The sequence below is a fragment of the Sarcophilus harrisii genome, chromosome 6 (genome assembly GCF_902635505.1).
Source record: "Sarcophilus harrisii chromosome 6, mSarHar1.11, whole genome shotgun sequence".
Classification (NCBI taxonomy): domain Eukaryota; kingdom Metazoa; phylum Chordata; class Mammalia; order Dasyuromorphia; family Dasyuridae; genus Sarcophilus; species Sarcophilus harrisii.
In genome coordinates, this window is record NC_045431.1 from 200,401,495 (window position 1) to 200,427,184 (window position 25,690).

At 41.0% G+C, this 25,690-nt stretch overlaps 1 protein-coding gene across 1 annotated transcript in view; it reads right to left on the reverse strand.

The window, feature by feature from the left end:
* Positions 1–459: 459 nt before the first annotated feature.
* The window catches only part of RIC3 (RIC3 acetylcholine receptor chaperone), a 38,989-nt gene continuing 13,758 nt past the window's right edge, over positions 460–25,690 (reverse strand). The window contains exons 2-6 of the mRNA XM_031942417.1: positions 25,055–25,275; positions 22,948–23,026; positions 20,458–20,551; positions 7,168–7,313; positions 460–6,146 (exon numbers count right to left, since the gene is read on the reverse strand). Coding sequence (XP_031798277.1) covers positions 5,692–6,146; positions 7,168–7,313; positions 20,458–20,551; positions 22,948–23,026; positions 25,055–25,275 — 995 coding nt within the window. The 3' untranslated portion in view covers positions 460–5,691. The remainder of the gene's footprint in view (positions 6,147–7,167; positions 7,314–20,457; positions 20,552–22,947; positions 23,027–25,054; positions 25,276–25,690) is intronic.

Below are 25,690 nucleotides of genomic sequence, written 5' to 3' on the forward strand. Positions count from 1 at the left end.
CTGGTCACTGTTTTTAAACCTTAAAATGCTATATAAATGGGAATTACAAAACATTTTGATGTATTCAAGAGGAGATTATTATGTTTAATTTTCAGGGATGACACAGGGGATTCCTATTCAGAAACAGCATAGGTTAGATAGAATCTCTCTGAGGGTCCCTCCAAATCTAAAGTTAGATGATTTTGGTTTCTGAATCATGTGCATTTTACAAGCAGTATCTGCAAGTCTTTTGTTTTCCCCAAATTCTTAGTTCTACACATATAAACTTGTGGCCTTTTGAGGTCTGGTGAAGACTACATAGGCACAGTGTCAGACACGCAAATCAGGGATTAATTTTGGAAGAGTTAGCTCTTTAATTGTAACTTGAAAAAACACAAAATAGCCACATGGCTAAGCCTCCCTTCTTTTCTGTAGCCCTGGATTTCTTCATTAATAAAATATGGGAGTTGGACTAGGTGATTAAGGTCCAGTCCAGGTCAATTCAACTTTTATTAAGTGCAGGAGAGAAACAAAGTTGAGATAGGACAAAGCCCCTGCCCTCACAGGGCTTACAGTCTGGTAGGGGAGGACATATATGTACATGAATTACTAATACAGTAAGGAAGACAAAGTCATCTGCCATCATGGGAGAGGGTGGGATGGGAAGTAAGAAAAGGTTTATGACAATTGTGGGCAACATGACAGTGAATCTTGGCTACAGCATCAAGGGAGCTCTTGTATGAGAAAGCCTGAGAAAATTAGGAAGAAATGGGGGGGGCATTGGAGGGGCTGATGAAGCTAAATAGTTAATTAAAAGGATGCTGAGCAGCTAAGGATTGGAACCTTAAATTTGTAATGGATGCACTCCTTTGGTAGCTTCATTTTCTCTAGCAGTGCTCAACAGCTTGGGAATGGGTGTAGGAAAGTTAGCTTAAAGAATGTTTCCTAGGGCTGAGAATTAGGAGGGTGGGAAAAATGATTGCTTAAGGAAGTAATTCTAGTGGATCCAGGGAATCACTGAAATAAGTTAAGACTGAGGAGGGAGGTAAGTGAAACCATAATATGAGCTGTAGACTGGGACAAGATGGAGTGGTTGAGGAACTGGAGAGCACGATGAGTAAGGGTTTGGGGAAGGTAGGAAGAGAAGGGAATCTGGAACCCAGTGTGGTGGTGGTGGGTTCCCCAAGATAGTAAAGTATGGCCTTGGAAGTCTGAATAAAGTGGGAGTCGAACTGGAAGTCATAGGAGGTGAAGCCTTTGGAGAGCTGTGAGATCGGAGTACATGAATAATGAAGGAACTGGCAGGACGAATCAGTGACGTTGGGTGTCAGTGTTACTGGGGAAGGAGGGAGGGTGTCCTGGAGGTCAGCAGATGACAAACAAGTGGATATATGTGAACTTTGATGGAGGAAAGCTTGAGTTATAGTGAGAGAGGTGTGGTCTGGAAGGCGCAAAAGGGAGCAAGAGTAACCTGACCCTTCTGAGGTTGTGGGATAGTGAGATCAAGACAGGCCTTTGTGAGGGAAGACTGGGAGATGGGGTGTCCTCAGCACAGCTCGGGTTTCAGTCGTCAATGGGAGCAGAAGGAAGGTTTGAGGAGGAAGGGTTTGTTTAGAACAGAACAGGGGATAAGGGAGGAATAGAGTGGAAAAGCCAGGGAGCGATGGCAGGGCTGTTCTGGGTCAGAAGGGAGTGTAGGATAAGAAGGAGGGCTTGTAATCTGATACTGGCTGGCAAAGACTAGGGAAGTAAGAGGTAGGAAGGAAGACTGAGCAGCATGTTAGCCATTTGGAAGAATGGGACTGGTGAGAGGAGAAATGAGCTGACAGCATGAATAATTAACAGGTCCCAAGGTTTTAATCAGTGTTGAGACGGAATATTGGTGGTGCACAATGTGGCCTCCCTGACCCTACTCCCAGATGTTTTTGAGGCCCTTGAGCTTATATAGTAAAAGAAGCAAAAAAGATGAAATTACATTCCCACCAACCTTCCAGAGGTTCTCAGGGCTTCTGAATGACAGCCTTAGTGCTCCTAGCAAAAAGAAACTGAAGGGGCTAGAGTTCTGCCCTCTCCTGTCTACCCCCAAGAAGACGAGTTTTGGAATCACCTAATTCTATGAAACGTGGTTAAAATGTCTAATTTCTGCAGTTGTCCTCCACTCATCTCACCTCTTGGTCCTGCCAATCCCCTGAACACAAAACCAACAGGTCTTGCCTCAAATCTTTTCGAATCCCAAATTTAACAGCTAGCTCTGGATAGCTGCTGAGTTCAGACCATTTCTCCACTCTGCAGAAGTTATTGTCCTTATTGATCTTCTTCTTCCTACACAGAGGCAATTCAATGATGGTAATCATATTTAGGTGGGATATTGACTAGTCACCTCCACTAAAGTCTAATGTTTTACTGGGTATGAAAGTGGTCCCCAAGTCCAAGCTCTGGGAGCCACACATCAAATGGAAAGGCTTTAATTACTGAGCTGGTGATGGGCTGTTGTCCAAGAGTGAGCCTTGCTTAGCTCAGAGACTTAACCCAGGTGGGCTTCAAGGTAATGAGGATTTTTGGCCACAGAAACTCTCAAAGGCATCAACTATGTTACAGTGTACTAAGGGGCTGCAATCTGGGTCAGTGGAGGAGCAACTACACTGATGAAGTATGGCCTTGAGAAAAGTATGGACTAGCTGAACTGTTTACCAGAAAGGGTCAGCGGCAAGAGGAGAGTGCTTAAAGCCGGGCTGTCCTGAGATCAGCTGAAAGAACTGGGAATGATCAGGCTGGCTAGAGTGGCGGGGGATGGAGCGTGGGAATCATGATGGCTCCCCCAGTCTTGTAGGCTTGTTCTTGGTTCTAGAAGCAATGGGTAAAAACTGCACAGAAGCCGATTTCATCTTTATCTATCATTATAAAAGTAAAAACAAAACTACTCTTTGTAATCAGAGTAGAATGGGCTGCTTTAGGAACTAATGAGCTCCCAGCACTGGACATCTTCAAACAGCACAGGTAATGACAATTTGTTGACTCCTGTAGAGGTCATCCCTGCTCATATAACATACCTAGAACTTGTGGGCCACTAAGGTCTCTTCCAATTCTGAGACTCTATGAGCATTTCTCCATGGGCTTAGCCATTCCCTATAGGGACAATATCAGAAATAGCTTCTAGGAAAGACCTTGTTCTTTCTTTCTAGGTTCCCTGGGCCTTATCATCTGTCCTCAGGGTCTCCTTTTCATGTAGGGATGGGATGTTGGGATGAGCAATAGGAGGGCCTGTACCAGAAGCTCCATTGACATGTGGAATGGGACAACCACTATAGTAGAAAGGGGTTTCTGGGTTTAGAAGTGCTTAGCAAGGCCAGGGTGGCTGACAACCTTGGAGAAGAATCATTTTTAAATAAGCAGAATATTTTTTAAAAGCTGAGAAATCTTCCATGTACAATTTCCAGAGTTCATTTTCCTATTAGCAGAGGTAACTTCACCTTCTCCTAGAGGAATTATCTCTGGGGAAGCTGCTCCCATCTTCCTTTGCTTCTTTATTTGCTTGCCAAGAAGAATAATATTGGGGCTATAGAAGAAAGAACAGAGATGGCTAATGGGGAAATGAAACCCCAAATAAGTAGCAGAGAAGAGAGCATGTCACTTGGCTCAGATACGTACCAGAGAAATAAAAGAACTGGCAGAAAGGGCCATTGAGATGATATCAGAGATCTTTGGAAGATTGGCGACAAAGGTACAGGGCAGCTAGGTGATGCAGTGGCTAGTGCTGAGCCTGGAGTCAGGAAAACTCTTCTTCCTGGGTTCGAATCCAGACTCAAGTACTTACTAGCCATAACTTAGCACTGCCTCATCTTTAAAATGAACTGGGGAAGGAAATCGCATTTTTGGCCAAGAAAACCCCAAATGGGGTCAAAGAATTGGGCACAACTGAAAAATGACTTCATAACAACAACAAGAAGAGAAAGGAAGAGGTGATGCTACACAATCTGTAGCCCAGTAAATTTGATTTCCTGGAAAAGTTCTAAAATGTAACACTAAAGTGATAGTGATGAGCATGCTACATGGAAAACAGATTATATCAAGTCACTCTCATTTCCCTTTTTTTTGGTCAGCGTTGCTATATTAGTAGGTTGGGAAATGATATAGATATAATTTACCTAGATTTTTTGTTAAGTATTTGACAAAAGTTTGCATCTTATTCTTGTGGAAAGGATGGGAGAATGGGGGCCAAAGAAGGTGGAGCTGGAATTGGCTGAATGGGTGGACCCAGAAATAGTTTATTACTGACTGGTTTGATGCCAGCTTGGAGCCAAGTCTTGCCTGGAGTGTCATTTAATATTTTTATTAATGATTTATACAAACGTATAAATATAGAATGCTTACCAGATCTGCAAATAATCTAGGAGAGACAGCCCACATGTTGGATGAATGAGTCAGAATCCAAAACTGACAAGCCAGAACATTGGACTGAATCAGTTTAATAAGAAGAGATTTAATGTTGATAAATGTAAAGCCTTATGATTGGGTTAAAAATCAGTTTTGTAAATAAAAGGTGAGTGTTGTACTTAGAAGAAATTCATCTAAAAATAACTGTGGGTTTCGGTGCACTGCCGTTATGGGTCAACAAGGTGGTTTGATGGCCAAAAAGCTAATGTTGTCTGAGGCTAAGTTAAGAGCAGTCTAGCTGCTAGAGCTGAGGAGGTGAGGATCCTGTGCTTCTCTGCCAGGACAGGGATAAGCTGGAGAGAGAGAAGGAGGGCACTTGGATGGTGAAGGAACTTGACTGGGATAATGCCACATGAGGAACCTATGAAAGAAGGAGAGACGTTTAGCCTGAAGAAGACATAGGAGAGACAGACCAGGCCAGGCCCGGGGGACGAGAGCCTGAAAGGTTTTGGAGGGCTGTTATTTGGAACAAAGATTAGACTTTTTCTGTTTGGACCCTGAGAGCAAATTTGGGAGAAAGATGGAGAAACAGAGAGGAAAATGTAGACTTGCTGCCAGGGAAACTTCCAAACAATTAGAGCTCTCTCAAAGTATAAGTGGCTGTTCCAGAAGGTAGCATTTTGTCCCTCACTGGGGGTATTCAGGCAAAGGTCAAATGACTCCTTGTCAGGGATGTTGGACATGGGATTCTTCCTTAGCTTGAGCTTGGACTAGGATGGACTTTAAGATTCTGTGTATGCTCCCAGAAATGCCTTTGCTCAGCAAAAGCCACAGATTCATTCTCCATTTCACTTATGATCACTGCAAATGAATCCAATCTTTCCTTTGAAAGAAACTGCCAGTCTTCTCACTATACCAAAACTCACATAACCGGGCAACTTAGGGCTTTTCTCTTCAAAACCGGCTATTTACCAACTTCTGCTTCCCTAAAGGAAGGCCATCTGTGGCCACTATCTTAGAGAAAAGGATCGGGCTGTACTTCCAGGCTGACTTCCTGTCCTGGCAGAGGCAGACAAACTGGGAACTGTTAATAGGTAATGATTACTGAATACACGGACTATTTGGAGAAGCTGGAAGAGGAAGAGTGTAGCTATGACATCTCTTGTCCTCACATCTATTTCTGCATTATTTTGCATGTTAACAAAAGTGGAAGAAGGCGCTATCAGCTACAGCGGACCGGTCTCGCCGAGGGAGAGATGCTGTCTAACAGGATGGGAAGCTATACTGGTCACCGAGTGGGCTAACTTCCACACTTACAATTAACCCTCCAGCCTTGATTCACTCCAGACCCTGGAGGTTGCGTTTCCTTAAAGTGCCCAGCTCCCCCATCTCCTCCAATGTGTTTCCCAGAACTGCCTCTTTGGAATACAGGTGTGTTTCCTCTGGTTCTTGGTTGTTGTCCAGGGGGAATACCATGTTCTCTGCTAGGACAGCAGGATCATCTTCTTCATGCTGACAGCAAGGACACTCTAATTTCTGAGGGCTTGGAGGCAGGTCACTAAAGCTGACAGTCTTGTTTTTCTGGGCTTGGAAGTCCTGACTGATCTCCCCCAGGTCAGCTGGGAGACTCTCACAGCACAAATGATCCTCCTCTTCCTCTAGCCCCCCAATTCTTTCTGCTATCTCTTCAGCAGAGGCTTGGTTCAAGTCGGGGTAGTCCACTAGGATTGTATCTGGCCTTTGCTTGACACAGTCTGAAAGGTCATAAATGGGATAGGTCTCTTCTGGGTAGCCTACACAGAAAGACAGAATAAATATCTTGAAGTATCCTTTCAAGAAATAAAACAGGGTTAAAAGAAAAAAATTCAGAGAAGGCAGCCAGCCTGAAAAATCCTTTCAAGAAGCTTACAGATGATCCTAATGGTTTTGAAGTTTCACTTGGGCAAATGCTCAGCAATTTGGTTGACTGTCCAAATGCTCTCAGAAACACAAACCAATTCAGATAAAAATACCTTCCTGAGCATGGAGAACTAGAAAATGGGTTTATAAATGACTCTGCACTCAGGACAATATGCTTTGGCATCTCTGTTTCAATTCTCCCTCCTTCCAAAACATATACACACACAATGCTTCCTTTTGAAGGACTGAAGATGACGATTAAACAAATAGCTAAACCCTTCTACTTGAAGAATTACTCCAAACACCAGCTGAAGGAGGCAGAGCTGATGTTTACAGTTTATATTTGGAACCATTTAAGAGCCAGGAGAAGAAGACAACACTTTGTGAATCTCTCTGCTTAGAAACACAATTGAAATAGTTGGTGAGCGTCAGGTATAGAGCAAGATGTGCTTGAGATTCTGGATGACAAGCGCCATCCTTTCCAAAGACAGAATTCCCATTGTCGATTTCTTTGCCTTCACAAAATAGAACAAAAGAACAGAACCCACCCGGTAAATAAAATAGGGACTGCGGGAGGTGTGGTGCTGAATCCCAGCTCTGATAATGAGAAAAAACAAAAATGTTGCCAAATTAAGGAAAGTAATGAAATAAATCTATGTCAGCCAAGCCCCAGCCCGAGAGGCAGATGGGCTGGGCTGCAGCTCCTGTGCCAAGGCTGGCAGCAGGACTCACGCTTGCTGCACAATGTGAAAAGCTGGAGAATTCAAAATCCATTTGCACATTATTATAATTGGTAAACTCAACCTTAATGTAAAACATTTTCAGCCTGTGTATCCTGAATAGGAGGCCTCTTTCAGGGCCTGTAAAGGCTTTTTCTTTGCTAAAAGGTAACAGAAAATCAGGAGGAAGCTTTACCTTCCCAGTCCTCCATGTAAGGAGCTTCCTCAGCTTCTTTCTCGGGAGAGGGGCTGTCGAGGAGTTTTCCCTCCTTCATGACCCTGGTGATTTCTCGGAGTTGCTGCAATAACCGTTTTTCCTGGTCCGAAGTCACATTCTGTGCCCTGCTCGGAGGGGTCAGACACAACACAGTTATTTGCTAAATCCCAATGAGCACTGATTGCCCTATTGGCCGTTACGGTGTTCTGCCCCTAGTCTAGGATGGGAGTGCTCAAAGACAGGAGGGGATTGATTACTGGCCATGGTAATCACCTCCCTTACCCAAAGATGCCTTTCTCTCCACAAAAGAACTGAGGAAAGCATCTTAGGTTATTCCCACATGTGTCCCTGGATTCATGGGCCCACCAGGAACCAACAGTCTAAGGTGTCCCAAAGAGGCTATTCCTGGCCCCGCCCGGCAGCCCCCACGGGGCTGAATCAGCCATGGCTAACTTTCTCGCCCTCTTAGTGAGTGGAAGCGATGCCACTGGTAACTGGCCTTTTCTGACATTCTGGGCAAGGCTGCTTTAGAGCCAACTTCTCCAAGTACCAGGTGTTTGGCCAGTGAAGAGTCAGTGTCCCAGCCCAGGGCCTCACAAGCCAACGAGATACTGGCAGATTTTTAAGTGTTGCTCTCGGGGATGGCCACAGGAGGGAGACCTTTCCTCTTATAATCCTCTCCCAGATGCAGGCCGGCGCACGCTAGCGTTCACAGAACTGGAAGGGAGCTCCGAGATGTCCAAACGCAGAGCCTCTCATTTTGTTCTTGGTGAAACTGATCCCCGCAGTGGAGAGCTGTCTTCCCTGAGGTCACTCAAGCCTGACTCAAGTGTGCAGCACTCTGCTGCGACGCACAGGTCACTGTCTCCCTAACATGCCGGGCCAGAGAAACGACCATCTGGACCCCGCCTGCTCAGCCTGCCCACAAGAATGGAAATGGCATCTGGGCCCTGGTGCTGCCGGCATCTTTTACAAACGGGGAGAAAAGGGTCAGTAGGGAATGGTAGGAGGGCTAATGGAATTGGGGGAGCAGGGTGGGGGAGGGCAGAAAGTCTGGATTCCAGTCTTGCTTCTACACTTTGTTTCATTTGGGCAAGTAAGTAGCTCAGTGACTAGATCACCAGGCTTGGATTCAGGGAGATCTGAGAGCAAATCAGTTCAATTTAACATATTTATTAAGTATCTACAATGCACAAGGCATTGCAGTTGGTGTAAAAACTTTGTACCAGCTTTAATGCATCTAGTTCAGATCAGGTCCCATGCCAATTTCCTTAAAATGTCGCACAATTCAAAAACAGTAAAGAGTGTTGTGAATTTCTGCAATTTTGTCAGTTCCCTCCTCATTTTCATTTGATTGCTAATTGTTAACAAGCATAATTCCAGATACTATACTAGGTGACGGGGACACGAAGGCAAAAATAAAACAACATTTGTCCTCGTGGGATTTACATTCTGGTGGTGGGGAGAGAATGTGGATTGGAAGAGGAAGACACATAATACATACATATTAGTGTATGTACATATACGAAAACATTAATATATAAAGTAAATACAAGATAATTTTTTGAGGAGAAACACTGGCATCTAGGAAAGGCATGAGAAAAAGTCCAAGTCGGAGCTTTGAAGGAAACTAAGGATTCTAAGGTAAGCAGGAGGTATAATGAGATGCACCCTCCTCATATGCTTGGAAATGCATGGAAAGGGATGACAGGAATAAGGAATAGCAAGAAGACCAGTCTGGCCAGACCAAAAATTATGGGAAGGGGAGAGATTATTAGAGTGATACTCTCTTTATCAGGAGGCTAGACCCTTGGCTGTCTCTACCTTCCCCAATACTGGCCCTAACCAGAAATGCATGAGGCAGCCTGAGAGCTACTAAAAAGGGCATCATAAAACCCGTGTTTTACTCTTCAAGTGGGTTTTTCCTTACTCAGAAACACTGACTAAACCATTATTAACATAAGATTCTCTTTTTTTTTTTTGTGAGGCAATCAGTATTGAGATTCTTAACATCATTGGTGGTCTGGTTTTCCAGCTAACAGAAAATCTGGAAAAGCCCACTAGAAAGGGAAAGGAAGGGCTACTAGAGGTAGGTAGGAAAAATGGCAACAAAAGACATGAATAAAAATAAGTAGTACAAGGGAAAAAATAAAAAAACGCAGTTCTTTATTACTCCATAATACAATAAGAACTTAAAAATGATTATTCTGAATCATTAATCAATGGTTGGATTCTATTCAGCATGCTCTGTTTAAGAAGTACTTAGATTTCAATAAAAATAGCTAAACATAAAAAGTGTTGTTATTTAGAAAGGTATTTGCCATCTGGAAAAATTACTAAAGGGCTTGGTAAGATAATGCTAACAAATGAGAGATGACTGTTTTGTTAATACGAATGCTTGTTGAATATCCATAGGATGGCAGGCACTGAGCATTTCCAGCTCACCTCAAATGAAGTAATATATTTTACTTTCTCTTTTTTCTTCCTCCCAAAGATCTCTTAAAGTGCTCCCACAGTCTTGGGAGAGGTGCCATGCAAAATGCCAAGACTGACTCTTCCATGAATTGAAGGATTTCCCCAGAGGATGCAGGGGATATTATGGACTCAGGCACATTAAGGAAGACCTCTAAAAGACAAGAGGTCGAGGGAGTTGAAGTGATGCTAATCAACTCTAACATATTTTAGATCATTTACATTCTAAAGTAATACTACATTTCAACAAAAACTTTTTTTTGAAGGATCCATGCTAAAGATAGTTTTCTGTTTTCTAAAATGATCTCATACAAGAAAATGTCTACTTTCTGAATAAGGTTAGATTCAAACATGAGTCTTCAAAAGAAAACCTAACAGTTCTAGCCTCTAGAAATGTGGCTAGCAGCTTCTGAGGTGGTCTATCACTTAGGAACTTGATTTTGCTTATGAAAACTCCTTTGGGATTTGTGGTTCACACTCAGGCTAGAAGAACTTTGCAATTAAATAATCTAAAATAATTTTTATTTTTTCCAGGAATGTCAATCATACAATTCAACCAGTTTTGCTAATAGGTCAGATATTCAAATTTCCATTTCCATTTATAATTTATACTTCCATTTATACAAACATTTATTAAGCATCTATCATATGTAAGGCACTGGAAGAGATAAAAAGATAAAACATAGAACTTGACCTCAAGTTGCTTATAAACTAGTGAAGAAAAGGAAAAATTCTAGTAGTGATGACTCTGGACTCACTCTTAGAGATTGATAAAGATTTACATCTTGCCCTCAGGATTCCAGGAAGTACCCTTGAAGGATTATGGGTGTCTGATGCTTTTGATTTGAACCCTCATTCTGGTGTTGTCTTCTCATTACTACCTACTAGTGCCTAAGTTTCATTTAGTTAACAGGAATGTTGTGAGGATTAAATGGGATAATTGTAAAGTACTTAGCACAGTGCCTGGTACATAGTAAGTGCCATATAAATTTTAGCTGTTATTATTACCAACATTAATTAGCTTTTACAAAGGGATATTTACTTTGAAGATATAACGGGTTCAGAAGTACCAACATCTCACTTTCTACATCTCTAACCCCTGAAAAATGTAACTTCCTCTGGGGAGAGTTCAGACCCAGCAGTGTTTCCAAGTAGCACTGGTCCTGTCAAGTTTACATCCAGATGCAACATCAGTACATGGAGAATTTGAACCCAGCTACTCTGCATTAGTCCCCAAAGACTCTACTCCTGGGGCTCTTGTGACTGAATCTCCAGACCTTTCAAAGTTCCCAATGTCATGGTCACTTGTAGTCTCCTTCGCTGGATGCATGCAGTCTGGCACGAAGGATTCAGACCACCAGGCCCAGTCATTCATGCTCCCAATTTCCCCAAGAAGTAGCCTTTACATGCCAGCAGGCTTTTATGGATGCAGGCTCCCTGGCTTCCTCCTCCCTCCAGGGAATCACATCAGCGGAGCACTGCAATGTCTGCTCACCAGCCCTGTGATACCTGCATGGTGAAAACTAGACATCACAAGTTCTAGGTCTGAGTTCTGGTTCTGTCTCTAAATCACTGTATGATCTGGGCAAATCACTTCTTTCTGAGCCTCAGCTTCCCCATCTACAAAATGAGGGATCCCATGGTTTCAGCTAGGAAGAAAACCACATGATTCCATTCATTTAACAGTGCTCAGTATGAACAAAGCACTAGGCTGGTATAGGGTGTGTGTGTGTGTGTGTGTGCATGCGCGCACACACACACACACAAAGATAAATAAAACATAATTGATCCTTGTAACAATGACTTTACTGGCTAGCAGGGGTAGGAGAAGCTCTCCACTTTATATTGAAGTGCTTAATTCACTTTTGCTTTATGAATGCGTGAGAGTCATTACCACTTGTGCTTCTGAGCTCTAAACTGCCAAATCCCCACGGATTCCTGAACGGGTACTAAGGGAAGTATAAAACCCTCTATTTACATTGAGGTTGTAGACACGTATTCATTTATAGAGTGAGTGCTGTTAATCAGCAAGAGGAACTAAGAATCAATGTACGGGGGCAAATCTGACCTCACAGGTGTGGCTGAAATGAAACCTGTAACTGGAAAAAGCGTCTGATCAGATCTGTCTCATTCAACAGAAACATGACAGGCACAAGAGCAGGATGGGGCGGCAGTGGGCACCGTGTCAAGAAGTCCAGGAATTAAAGAGGGAACGTGGTGGAGCTTGTTTGAGTGAAGATCAGTGAAGGTGAGGAGAGGAATGACTACACCCCAGAATGCGACTACGTGGACATTACTGTCCGGGGAAACATGTTGACCGAGGGTTCAAGAGACAGATCCCAAACCTGACACAGACACTAAGGAGGAGCAACTTCATTTACCCAGACATTTGTTAGAGCTCTCCCCCTCCCCAAGCACAGCAACTCTTAACTTGTCTCAAAATTAAAATGTCAAGATTCAAAGACTAACTCCATGTGAAAGGCAAAACCTAAAGACTCATAGGGACAGGGCCCTGTCTTGGTCTGGACACCAGGTTAGAACAGGTGAGTGCTCCAGACTCACAAGGAAGCACTCTCAGCTAAGTCCTATCAATGGAATAAAAAAACTTGTCTAGAGGAGCTGGCCAGCAGGGAGTAGTTAGCCCCTAGCCCCCAGAATCACCATCTCGTGATTTCTTCAAGCCTGGTCCTGGGGGGCCTGGGAAGAAAGGATTCTTTCCTTCTCATGGATGGGAACTATATGTTGTTATTATTACATGGTCATGTACAAGTTGTATGGAATGTCTTTGAAGGGCTTGGGATCAACACTGGCTGGACAAACAGAGGCCAGTGGGTAAAGTCAGTAACAGGACAGAGACATCGATATTTCAGTATCGTTGGGTTCTACCCATACCCATTATTCCATAGTAGTTAGTGGAGTGTGTGGGGGAGGGGTAGGTATATAGGACCAGTGTGGGCTGGAAGGGGATATAGACTTGGCACAGAAAAGGGCCAAAAAGCTGGGTTTCAGTATAGACAAGGATTCAGGCCTGTCTCCTAAAAAGTATTTTTGGTGACCATTCTTGCCACCAGCCCAGACCCAAAGACACATTAGATTGGGACATGGACAAATAAGCTGTGCCAACCTTTGTGATTTGTGACTTGACTGGGGGTATCACAGGGAATAATCACAGTTCTGTAAGCCTACTGAAATGTCTATCAAAATCACCTTCTATTAAACATTAAAAATACAAAAAATTTAAACAAAGAACCCATAAAAATAATTTTTAAAAATCCAAACTTAATCAACACAAAGATGATTACTTTCATTTACACAAACAAAAAGAAGAAATTATAAGTGGAACTGCAATGCTTTATTATATAAAGTTTGTTTTTCATTCATCAAAATTGTCCTGTGTATCTGGATTTCTTTTGGCTTTTCTTTTATATTCTCAGCATTTCAAAATGTTTCAACTACTCTTTCTTTCCTTCCTCCTTCCCTCCCTCGTTTACGCCCTCTCTTCCTTTCTTTGTTTCTTTCCTTCCATTCATCCTTCCTCCTCCATTCTCTCTCCCTCCTTCCTTCCCTCTCTCCTTCTCTTTCTTTCCTTCCCTATCCTTTTCTCTTTCCTTCCTTCCTTCCTTCCTTCCTCTGTCCCCTTCCTTCTCTCCCCTCCTTCCCTTTCCCCCCCCCCCCCCTCCCCCCCCCCCCCCCCTCTCTCTCTCTCTCTCTCTCTCTCTCTCTCTCTCTCTCCCCCCACCCAGTCACATTTCCTTTCTTGCCTTCTTCACCATTGAAAAGGAAAACAAAAACTATTGTACCAAATATACATAATGAAGCAAAACAAATTCTCACATTGGCTGGATACAATAAATACAAATAAAAAGCCCATCTCGTCTTGGTCAGAAGAAGGTGCCTCATTTTCTATTTCTCTGTCCTCACCTGTTTTCATCATTATCATTATCTATTCTGCATTACTGCAAAAGCTTCCTTTGAAAGTACTTCTCTGGAGACTTCATTTCTGTAACAACAGAAACTCCTTCTCTAATGATTGCACAAAATATAAATATTGAACTTAAACTGTTCTATTATGTTCTGTTGAACATAATTATAAAGATCTGTTTATCTGTCCTGCAGATAAACAAAATGCTAAGGTTAGAAGGGACCCTGTCATTTTAATGAGGAAGATGAAGGTCAGAATGAGGAAGGGACCCCGATACAACAAGCTGCATTATGCAGGTGATTTCTGCTTTCAAAAGCAATGAGTTTGAAGACAACTTGTATTTTGAAGATGACATCTGAATATACATTATATTCCGTAATTAAGCACAATTCTGAATGCACAGACTGCTTTCTTTATCTGGATGTTTATAGAAATCATCATATGATGGAATAATGGTGGTGGGAAGAAAAGTCCATGTCTTTCAATCAGTTTTTTCATAAGCAGACCAGTGAGATATAAAGTGGTGTAGGGGAGGTGGGGGGTTTCCTGTAAGGATGCCAATAAAAGCTTACATTTACATAAAAGTTTTATGAAATCAAAAATGTCATTTTAGCCTCTTCACTACATCCCCACATGAAAGGGATTATCATCCCCATTTGACAGATGAGGAAATTGAGGCTTGGGAAAATGTTCTGTCTACAGCATAGTCCCACATAGGGACCTTAAATCCAGCACTCTTTCCCAGAATCTGCAGCATGGTCTCGCTCTGGGAAATGTAGAGCGCTGCCCTCCTCATGTCTAGCCATGGTCTGGAGAAATAGTGAGAAGCATCATTCGAATTCCCTGTGAGTATTCTATGATCTGCTCACGGGAGTGGCCCCTCTTTGACTTTTCCACTATTGATGTGGATTTGCTGGGTAAGAATGTCTGAGTCCAAAATGTGTGGGCGAATTTTCTTTTTTGGCTCTTATTTCTATTGTACTGAGCGGGCTGCCTTTCCTTTTCATATTTGTTCTATTTATCTGTTGTGGCAGAATGCTGTGTGTGCACTACCTGTGAGATGTGGCATCCCAAGATCCTACCTGGTCCTTCAGGTTCCTCTGCCCTATAGGATCCCTCTCATTAAACATATCTCCTGTACTTGGAGGGCAGGCAAAGAAGGGTCTTTAATTTATAGCCTGTCTGGATATACTCGCAATCCTTTGAAGTCCCTACACTGATGTTTCCTCCATAATAACAAGGTTTGTGCTTGAAATTCTAGAAATGTTCCATTTCAGAAACTGATGTTAACCTAGAGATGGATTAAAGGATTTTTTCTAATATTATCTAATAATACTTTTCAGACTTAAGACAGATTTTTGCCTGTGAGCTCTAAAGCTCTGTACAAATTTTTAAATAATGAAGCCTCTGCAAACTCTTAAAAGATAGGTATCATGCAGCATGTAGCTGCGCTAAGGCACAGTCTGCTTAAGTGAATAGCCTTAGGACACAACAACTAAGTAAAAAGACTTAGAAATGGAAGCCCAGGTATATTAATTTCTACTTTTATGATATATGAATTGTCCCTCATTACTTTGTGTCTTATATAGTGAAAATCAACCTCTTCATCAAAAATGTTTGGCCCAGAGCACAAAATATATGAAAGAAAATGTGCCATCTTCCCCATTATATGATGATGCAGGCTCACAGCACATGGGGGAAGTCAAGGTCAGGAGCTGTTGGGCTGGGCCTGGGCCTCAAGCTTTGTTTGGAGGCTTTAAAGAGGATTTCTAGCCACAAAGTATTCATATTATATAAGCTCCTATTAATGCCATTAGAGACTATCCCCAGGGCAGTGAGGTGGCTCAGTGGATACAACCTGGACCTGGAGTCGGAAAGACTTGTTCAAATCAGACCTCAGACAGCTAGTAGTTATGGGACCTGTGTCCCTCAGTTTCCTCATCTGTAAAATGAGCTGGAGAAGGAAACGGCGCTTCCCTCCATAACCAAATGAAGCCATGGAGAATTGGACACAGCTCAATAACCAGAGAACTCTACCTTTCGTAATTTTCAACTTTACTGATTAGCTATAGACTTCAGCTTTCCTTAATACCACCTTAGCCCCAAGATCCATGGTTTCTATGAATGTCTAGTTAATGACAAGAGCCCACCTGCTTGATGGTGACCTGCTTCCTGGTGACTCATTTGGCTCGACTGTAAGATGTCCCATGAGCCTGTGAATTCTAAAATGGCCAAAAAAGAGGCTTCTCCAGACTTTCATGTAGGGCTTGAGCCAACATGCTTGTCAAAGAAGGTACTTAATCGATGCTTGTTGGATTAAGTGATCTGCTTTAATGTAAGAATACCAAACTTACTTCTCTAAAAGCTGGGCTCACCTACATAACACAATTCATTATTACATGAGTTGGGGAATCAGCCTGGTCCTATCCCAAACACCCATGTACAATTAGTCTTTAAAGTGAAGCATTAGTCCTGGTTTATAATACCAAAAAGTGTTCCAACAAAATGCATTATCCTTAATTTTTCCTCTAGGCATCTACATCTCAAGTTTTTCAAAGCACTTAAAGTCATCTCATTATCTCTCCTTTTACAGATTCTTAAAAATGTCCTGAAAATTCAAGCTTACTAAGTTTATTAAGATACTACGACATTTTTATATGTAAGAGATATATGTGCATTTGAGGAAAGAACTTGTAAATCTCACAGAACCACATTATGGCAACCCAATGGATATCTGGTATGCTTTTAAACAGATTCCACTTGTTTTGTGGGGGCCACAGCAAGACTTCAAATAGAAAGTTGCTTGCTTCAAGATTTAAGAACTGTTTATTCAAAGAATCACAGAACAATGGGTGACATTTACAGAGCTCCAGAAGCCTTACAAGCTGCCATACATGCATCACCTCATTTGATATCTGCAACAAGTCTCCAAGGAAGGTGACATGCTGTTCTCCCAGTCAGCCAGGTGTGAAACCTTGCTGCCGTTCTTGACACTCCATACATCTAACTAATTGCCAGACCTTGCCATTGCTACCTCCACAGCCTCTTTGGCACAGATACTATTCTCTCCACCTACAAAGTCACCACTATAGTTCAAACCTTTATCAAACCTTATGCTTGAACCGTTGCAACAGCCACCTACTTCGGTCTTCTTCTCTCAGATCTATTCTCTACTCTGTTCCCAAAGCACTTTCCCCAAAGCATCAGTCTGACTATCCCATTCCCTTCCACAGGAAGCCTCAGTGGAGCCTTTTTAACACCAAAATCAGTTTAAACTCCTCTGATTGCTGTTTCAAACTCTTCACTTCCTGACCCTAACCTGATTTTCCAGAAATTACATTTTTGATCCCCCTTCAAGCTCCCTATGACCCAAAATGGAGTTCTTATTGCTCCTCATCTAGTACATTTCAATTCCCACCACCATACTTTTGTACTAGCTATGTGCCTTGCCCAGAATGTACTCCCTCATACTTTCCCCTCTTAGGTTCCCTAGTCTTCTCCAAAGCATACTTTAAGGGCCATTTTTTAAAATAGAGGAGGCTTTATCTGATTCCATTGACTGCTGGTATCTCTGCCTCTATTTTATCCTCTATGACTATCTGTCTATATAGCTACATACGTGCACATACTTATACATGCAAGTACACCTTTCCTCTACTACAATAATAATTAACATTTATATAGTGCTCACAGTATTCCAGCCTGTACTAGTGCTTCACACTCACCAGCTCATTTGGTCCTCATGACAACTTTGGGAAATAGATGTTGCTATTATTTCCATCTTTGGAGTGGAGAAAATGAAGGCAAACAAAAGTGAAGGGATTTGCCCGGCTGTCACAGCCAGGAAGTGTCTGGGGCTGCTTCTGAACATGGTGCTTCTTGACTCCAGGCCCAGCACTCTGCCTGCTGAGCCATCCAGTTGCCCTTTGGAAGGTGAACTCCTTGAAGGCAGAGATAATTTCATTTCCTGGCATTCTCAGCACCTTGTTCAGGACCCAGCACACAGAAGGCATTTAATAAATGCTTTCTGATTGATCCCCATCCCCCTTTATAATGGAGCAAACTTAGGCCAATGTCACACAATAAGTAATGAAGCTAGGATGTGAATTTAGTTCAACCCATGACATGAACTCTCTCTGCTGATATCCATCACAAACACATACCCTAGGCTCTTCTACAACAGTTTCAATACCGTGGACCTCATTACCCCATAAGACAGCTCACAGTTAAATTGTGGACCTCCCTATGTGGGGGATGGGGGGGGGATGGGTAACTCCTTCTTATGTATCAATTAAGATAATATCTATAAAGTATAACTGTACATAGTGGGTGTTTAATAAGTGCTTATTTCCTTTCTTTCCTGTAGTTTTACCTATTGATCCTAATTTTGCCTTCTGTGGCCAAGGCCTCCTCTACTAATTCCTCTTCCTAACTGACAGTCCTTTATACATTTCAAGATAACAATTCTATTTCTCCCAAGTTTTCATCCTGCCTGGCTGAACCCACCTATTCTTTAACCAGTTCTTCTAGGAAATGGCTTCTGGTCCCTTCCCCATTCTTATCATTTGGGGGGACTGCTGCTGGAGAAGAGGCTAGGACTCCAGGCCAGGAGTCAGGAGGGCCTGAGTTCAAATCCATCTCTTGGGCAAGTGCCTTAACACCAGTTTGCCTCAGTTTCCTCACCTGTAAAATGAGCTGGAGAAAATGGCCAACTGTTCCAGAATCTTTACCAAGAAAACCCCAAATGGGCTCATGGAGAGTCAGACATGCCAGAAAATGACTGGAAAACAACAAATCTGAAAAGAGAGTAGCCAGGGGCATCTAGGGAACACAATGATTAGAGCACTGGTCTAGGAGTCAGGAGGGCGTGAGTTCAAATCTTGACTCAGACACTTACAAGCTGTGTGACTCTGGGCAAGTCACTTAACCTGGACTCCAGAAGAAACAGGAGAAGGAAAAGGAGGAGAAGAAGGAAGAAAGAAAGGAAGAAACAAGAAAGAAAAAAAAAAGAAAAGGAGGAACAAAGTCAGAAAATGGAGCAGCCAGAACTAAATGCAATAAAGCAGACCAATCTGAGCTGGATAGAGAATAATAGAGCAGCAGAAGTCATGTGAGTACTCAATTAAAATCCTTGTCTTTTGTTTTTTCATCAATTGATGCTCTAGCCAAGTCTCCTTCATCCTACTGTTGTGCAGTTTTTTGAATCCTACTTAGTAAGCCAGAGTGGAAAGTCCTTTTACCTTCTCCTCTAGCAAGAAGACTGGTCCATATGTAAAGTGCATAGTTGGTAATAACCTCCCAAAGGAAGACAAACATAGGACAATCCCTTCCAATCCTTAAGCTGACTTGGCTCCTAATCCTTTGTGCTGTGGAAGGTTTCTCAGGTGAAAACCAGAGTCATTTGTGGCATCTCACCAACACTCCTGCTGCTGACCACTATGGAAGGCTGCTCCTCTGCTAAATCTCTCAGCCCTTGCTAGCTCCCTGTCATATAGTTTAGTGGTCTAATCACTCTCTTCATTCAACAAGTATTTACCAAATACTTATATGTGCCTATTAGAGAATCATTGCTTCATAAAACATGAACACTTATATTTCCTACATGAATAATGGAAAGCACCAAATTATATAGAAAACACTAACTTTCATTCCTTTCAGATATCCAAGCAATTGTCTTCTCTAGCTTTTAACTATCTAACTTACTTATCAGGATTTATTTACTAATAACAAAAGGTTCATAGTGATATACTTGCTTTTTTGATATATATGTTTCTTTTCCATGCTGAGAGTTGAAATGATGGGCTGGTGCAATCCAAGTTTGAGTCTTAATTGCCCCAAATGTTTATTGTTTAATACACAACCTAGAGATGTGATTTACTTGTGTGTGTTCTACTCCTGATTTTTATACACATCAGGGAATTTCCATTCTAGTAACAGCTCCCAGAGAGGTTTAAACATTATAATTGTTCTGTTCACATTTTAAAGTTATGTTTTCCATCAAGCTGAAGACGACCGATATTACAAACCCAAGAGCATTTCACTGGCTTTTCCTGCCTAGCAGCATTTCCCTTTCATATAATAGAAACACAAACCATATTTCATGAAGAATTCTTCAATAATTCAGCAACATTTCTGGCACAGGGATGTATCATTTCAATAACCCTTAGCAGGTTGCTACAGAACAATGCACTACTTTATTTTAAAAATACATCAAGGTAGGCAATTTTACAGCAGTATGTTCTTTCTGCAGAACATAACTGTTTAGAAATAACAATACTGGACTATTCAGTTATCAAAGAAAAACACATACAACCCCCTCAAGTCGTTTTTCCCCCCATCTTTATTAGCAAATTGTGTTTGCTAGTAAAATTGGCAGGAACTAGCTTACTTTGATCAGATGACAACAGGATTCTAGCCTAGAATGAAACTTTACAGGAAAATTGAAGTAAGATGAAGCAAATCACTATCTTTTTCTGAAAGAACAAGTATGTCTCTATCTTATTGTACCAGACTACCAGTCAAATTAAATCACTCTGCTCACCACTTTTTCTTAACCCTACTGATAAAAGAAGATTGGAAATTATTTTGCTTTTGAGGTAGCCTCAATGAACAATTCTACTTTAGTGGAGGAGGAGGGAGAATCACACTTTTAGTACTATTCATGAGCTTTTATTTCTTCCTCTTTGAAAACTGTGGTTACATTTACAAATATGGAAAAGTTAAATGAGAAATGAGATAGAACTGAACAGATGACATACATATAAGAGGAAAATTGTTTTAAAAAAAAGGCAGAGCTCTCAAAGCATTCTAGTTGGAATTCTGAGTATGTTCTCTCATGGGGAAGAAAAGCAAAGTTCTGTTTTATGAAAACTTACCTCTCACAGTTTGGTCCCACTCGGTTGATTAACTTTTCCATGGCTTCTTCTGTTTCCCTCAGTTTCTCTTGTAGCTGAGCAAGTTCATAATTGGCTAAAAATAAACAAGAATCCAAAAGGCATAGATAATTTTGTAAACCCATTTCTGCAATATAATTGCTATGTTCTTCTATAATCTGGTTTGGGCTTGAAATTATAGGCAAGTAACAAAAAGGGTTGGGGACATGTCAAGCTAATCAGAACTGGTCTCTTATTTACTAATTCCAAAGGAATTAAATCAAAGGAAGGAATCAGAAATTTGAGGAGAACAGAAATGCCCTAAGAAGCATCTTTAAGTGAATAGCTAACAAGTTATGACTTGCTACATAGCAGGTCTAATACCTAGAGTAGCAAATATGTCACTAAAATGAAAGTGATGAGATATTCAAGGGGAAAGTCAGGGGAACAGTCTTTTCTTTTTCCCTTGGAACAAACCATTCCTGAGGCTAAGATACAACTTTGTCAGGTTCCTTAGGATGCACACTAAGCCCCCCAAATAAACAATGCTTTCTTGAGGTCTTAACATGATTTTAATCATGCAGATACATGATATTAAACACCAATGTTAGCATTTCTCTGAAGAAGGTGAAAACTGGACCATGAATCAAGAGAATTAAAAATATAATAACATAAGTTTTTAAATAACCCATAAATGAAATTAATGGCAGAGTTAGAAATTAAATACTATTTACTTCATAGGTGCTATAGTTTTATTTATGCCTGGCATGCCTTGCTAGACAAATGAATTTAGATCTTCATAAAGAGAAGGACTATTTCAGGTACCCTTTAGCAATTCTGAAACACACCTTTATGTTATTAGCTAATGTTTGTAAAGTGCTTGGAAGGAAGGAAAAGTGCTACATAAGTTGCTACGTTGGTTTTTTTTTTAATTTTCTGTACAAAATCAGTCAACTGAAATGGAGGGACAAAAAGCAGATACAAAATGCCATTTCCATTATAATAAAAACAGCTGCTCTTATGTATTAATTTGATTTCCTTTCCCTGTTTAAGTGCATTATGAGATATGGTACTAGGTCTGTTACCCCTTACAGAGCCCATAAATCTTTTAAAAATTATTTTTGAGTATATTTACATCAAGACTGGTTAAACAATTAAACCTCCATTGAGGGTGTGAAAATATCACAGATTTCTTTCATAGTACTATTCTATGAATGTTTAAGGTTGGTAGAATGAAATTAGAGTGTAATAGGAAGCTTTTCTCTTAAGAGATAATTCCTAAGATAAAACAATAAGATAGCACACTTATTAAAGAAAAGACAGGCAACGGTTGCTATTCTTTTGTTTCTCTTCACTGGTCTGCAGCATCTAAGCTCAAAAAACTTCAATGGCTCCCCATTGCCTGTAGGATAAAGCCTAACTACCTCATTCTAGGCATTCTCAAAGCATGTCCTCCATATCTGGCCCCAAACTAACCCTTTCAACTTTTTTCTTCCATTTCTGCTCAGTGTGTTCTTTCTAGTCAAGTGGGTTTCTTTGCTCAGGATGCTCCTTCCACCCGGTATGGCTATCTCCTCTCCCCAGCCCACGCAAATTCTTAAAAGCCACTTTATATTTTATTTCCCCCATGACCACATGAACTGGAAGGGACTTCTCCCATCTCCACTCCTGTGGCTCTTAAGGTCCATAACACTCCTTCATCACTGGCTTCCATGTAGTTACTCATCTTTTCAAGTGTTTATGTCTCCTCTCAACCAGCACAAGTTTCTTATGTAGGCATGGTGCAGTTGGACAGACTGAAGCTTGAGACTAAGGCTCCAGTGCCCATAACAAGCTCTGTGATCCTGGACATGTCTCTTCTCTCTCTCAACTTCAAGTTCTCATTTGCAAAAAGAGGATAATGCTTGCTTCACTGGATAGCTGTGATGAAAACACTTTATAAATTTTATAAATTTATAAACTGTAAAAATGTGAACTATTGCTGTTTTAATATGCTAAAGCCTGGTACCATGACAGGGTTCAATCAGTACTGAGTGATAAAAATTAGAAACATTAGATGTTATTTTTAATGCTGATACTAATTAATGGGCTGACTTGATTGTTTCCTGCCTTGATTTTGTCCATCTGTAAAAGTGGGCTATGTATTAACAGCAGATTTGAAACATCCAAATTAATCACCCTTTTCAAATAAGAAGTCACGACTTGCTAATAAATTCAGGAGTAACTCTTTGAAAATGTGAAGTGACAGCAATCTGTTTTGTGTCCTTCTAGTCCGCAGCAATAATCTAATATCAATAGAGACACTGTGCTTTCCCTTGGAGGATTCAGAGCTAAACTTCAAGAGATTGCAGGTAATGACAATTTTAGATTTATATGAAGCGTCCTTGGGGAAATGTCGCCATTTCCTGTAGGTGGTAGCAGCATACTATCTCACCAGCCATATCACTGTTCAAGTTCCAAACATTTTTTAGTTCACTTAGAAATGATACTTACTGATCTTCCTGTTTGGATTTCCATGTAAAGCAGTGGTAGATCTCCGTTCTTCTGCAGTGGTTTTCCCCTTGGAAGAGAGCTGAGAATTAAAGAGGTTACAAACTGTCAATGGTCAATCTAACGCCCAAAGGCACTGAACACAGTGTTATTAATGGGGGAAAAAAGGAAGACCAGGGGGACCAATATTAAAGCAGGAACCCAATTAAAATAGCAACATCATTAGAAGACATTTCAGAAGTTCCTCCCCTCCCTCTTCTAAAACAAGGTCTTAAAATCAGGGCAACTAAATGATGCTTGAAAAGAGGAGGGAGAAGTGGTGTGTTGAACTAAATCATCTTTAAGCTCCCCTCAAGCACTAAATCCTGTGATCCTATGGGAAGTGTCATAAAGTAAAGGATTTTGAAGATTTTTTTCTCCTTATCCAAATTAGGGAAAAGAAAAGAGCATAAAGGAAATTTATAGGACATCCTTAGTGGTTTTCCTGCATGACCATTGTGAGAAAGTCTGACTGAAAGGAGCTGGAACCTTCCCTGCAGCTGACACAGCAATTGAAATATCTGTGATGGAGATGCCGACAATCCACACTGCTAAATGGCCTCTGGACATGCAAAGATCCTGCTTGGAGCCTGAGTTTTATTTAGAAGGGTCCATTTTAAAGGGCACAAATGATCCCTCCAAGGAATTGGCAAATATCATGTTTTAGGTTTAGGTAAGGGGCATTTTGTTTTAGCCTAACTGTTGGGGATGCTGTGGACAATGAAATAAAATTAGTCCTCTCAGCTCCTGGGAAGAAGGTACAATGTAATTACACAGTGGTGTTATTTCAATTATTACCTAGTCCCCCTGTGGCTGTTTTTACTAAGAAAAAGGAACATGGAAAGCTCAAGGTCAGTTGGGGAAAATAACAAGTTCTTTCTTCTAAGTCCTTTCTGAGGATCCTCCTTTTTAGAAAGAAAAAGACTGAGTGAAGTTCTATGCTCAGACACTTGTATATTCCTTCTAGTGAATCATAATAGGGAAAGCAAAAAGAAAAGGGTACTTGCCAGAGAGAAAAAGAGTTGTTTAGTTATGGCTAAGCATGTTTAGGACTCAACAGATGAATTCTGTGGACTCATTTTAGACTTTTAGATTCCACGCACAGGAAACCAGACAGATCCACTGGGGGTGAAGGGAGGCATGGTGTGTCTCACAGTATGAAGCATCTCTTGATGTCAGATAAATTAAAATCAAAAGCAGAATCTCAGAATCAAGATCTGAGATCCCCTAGTAGCTGAACATTAGAGGGAATTTTTACCTCTTGTCTGTTTGATGTAGAAGGTATACTGTTCTTAGAATAGAAAAATGTGTTTGTTTGCTACCTGACTCTGACTCCATGGAAATAATTTCTCTGACCCCTGATTATCTGTCAAATGGGTATAATGCTTCTATTAACTGTTTACCAGAGTTGTTGTTTATATTTACATATGTATGTATGTACGTGTGGATGGATTTCTCATTTCACCTGAGTACATCAGTCCTTCATTGGGCCAGAGTATGTAAACTCAGTAAACTCAGGCTTCTAAAGAACTTGTCACTAATTGCAATATTAGAGATTTGGTGATTTTTTTTAAACCTAGTAGCCCCATACTACAATATAAACATTGAGACCAGAAAAGATGATACTATTCTCTTGACCTAAAAATGGGTACCAGAAGACACATTCCACTGCTTTATTTCCCCCTTCATTATCTGGTTTATCTGATGAAGGATTTTTGGAGAAAAATAAAAGACTTTAAAAAAGAATTTTCTAAATAAAATTTAATTTATTTCTAGATCTGTAATTTTATTAGTGTAGAGAACTCAGATGAGGAAATGTCCTTTACTAATGGAGAGAAGCAACTATCCTGCACGTGAATCCTAGAGAGTGGTGTTGGGGACATAGAAATGATTTCTAAGGGTCATATAGCCAGAATGAAACAGAAATTGGCACTGAATTAAAGTCTTCCTGACCATGAGGTCATGCTCTAGCCACTATGTGCTGAAAAGAAAAAAGACTCCAAAAGCCTGAATGTAACTGATTTCAATTAACTTTCCTGATGTTAGGAAGGATGACATAGATTGCACTTACCTTAAACAGAATGTATAAGATGTAGAGAAGAATTCCAAAACCATAGATGGGAATAATCTGGCCCATAAGGCCTCTTCCACCACTACCTCCTACACTGCCACCAGATCCTTTGGTTTTTGCAATTGTCTCTGCAAGGTGAGATCTGGGGAAATGGGTGCCTGCAGTTGGGCCATCTGAAGGCATTTGGTGGTGCATCATTGGTGGAAATCGACCCATCTTTCCTGAGAAAAGAAATGAATCATCTTTTGTTCCTTCTGTTGCCAGAGCTAGCATTTGGTGAAAGCTAATTTTCCAAAATATTTAATATTTTCAAACTATTACTCATGAGTGCTCTGTATCTTGGTAAACAAGGACAAAAAAGACAACTTTCTCATGGTATCACCTGGATTGGCAAAAAACAGAAATCGGATGAGAGGCAACTGAAATATTCCCCCACTTTGTTCTTTTCATGTGCTACCGACTTCCTCATACAGCTTTGGCAACATTCCCTATAGAGGGAAGACTCAAGATCCTGCAGGGGAACTCTGAGGGATGTTTTCTTTTTGTTCTGGAGGTCAGGTGTACATATTTTGCCATTCCTGCTCCTTCTCTGAAAGCCAAATTTCTCTATTAAGACTGATTTCAATCTGCCTTTGA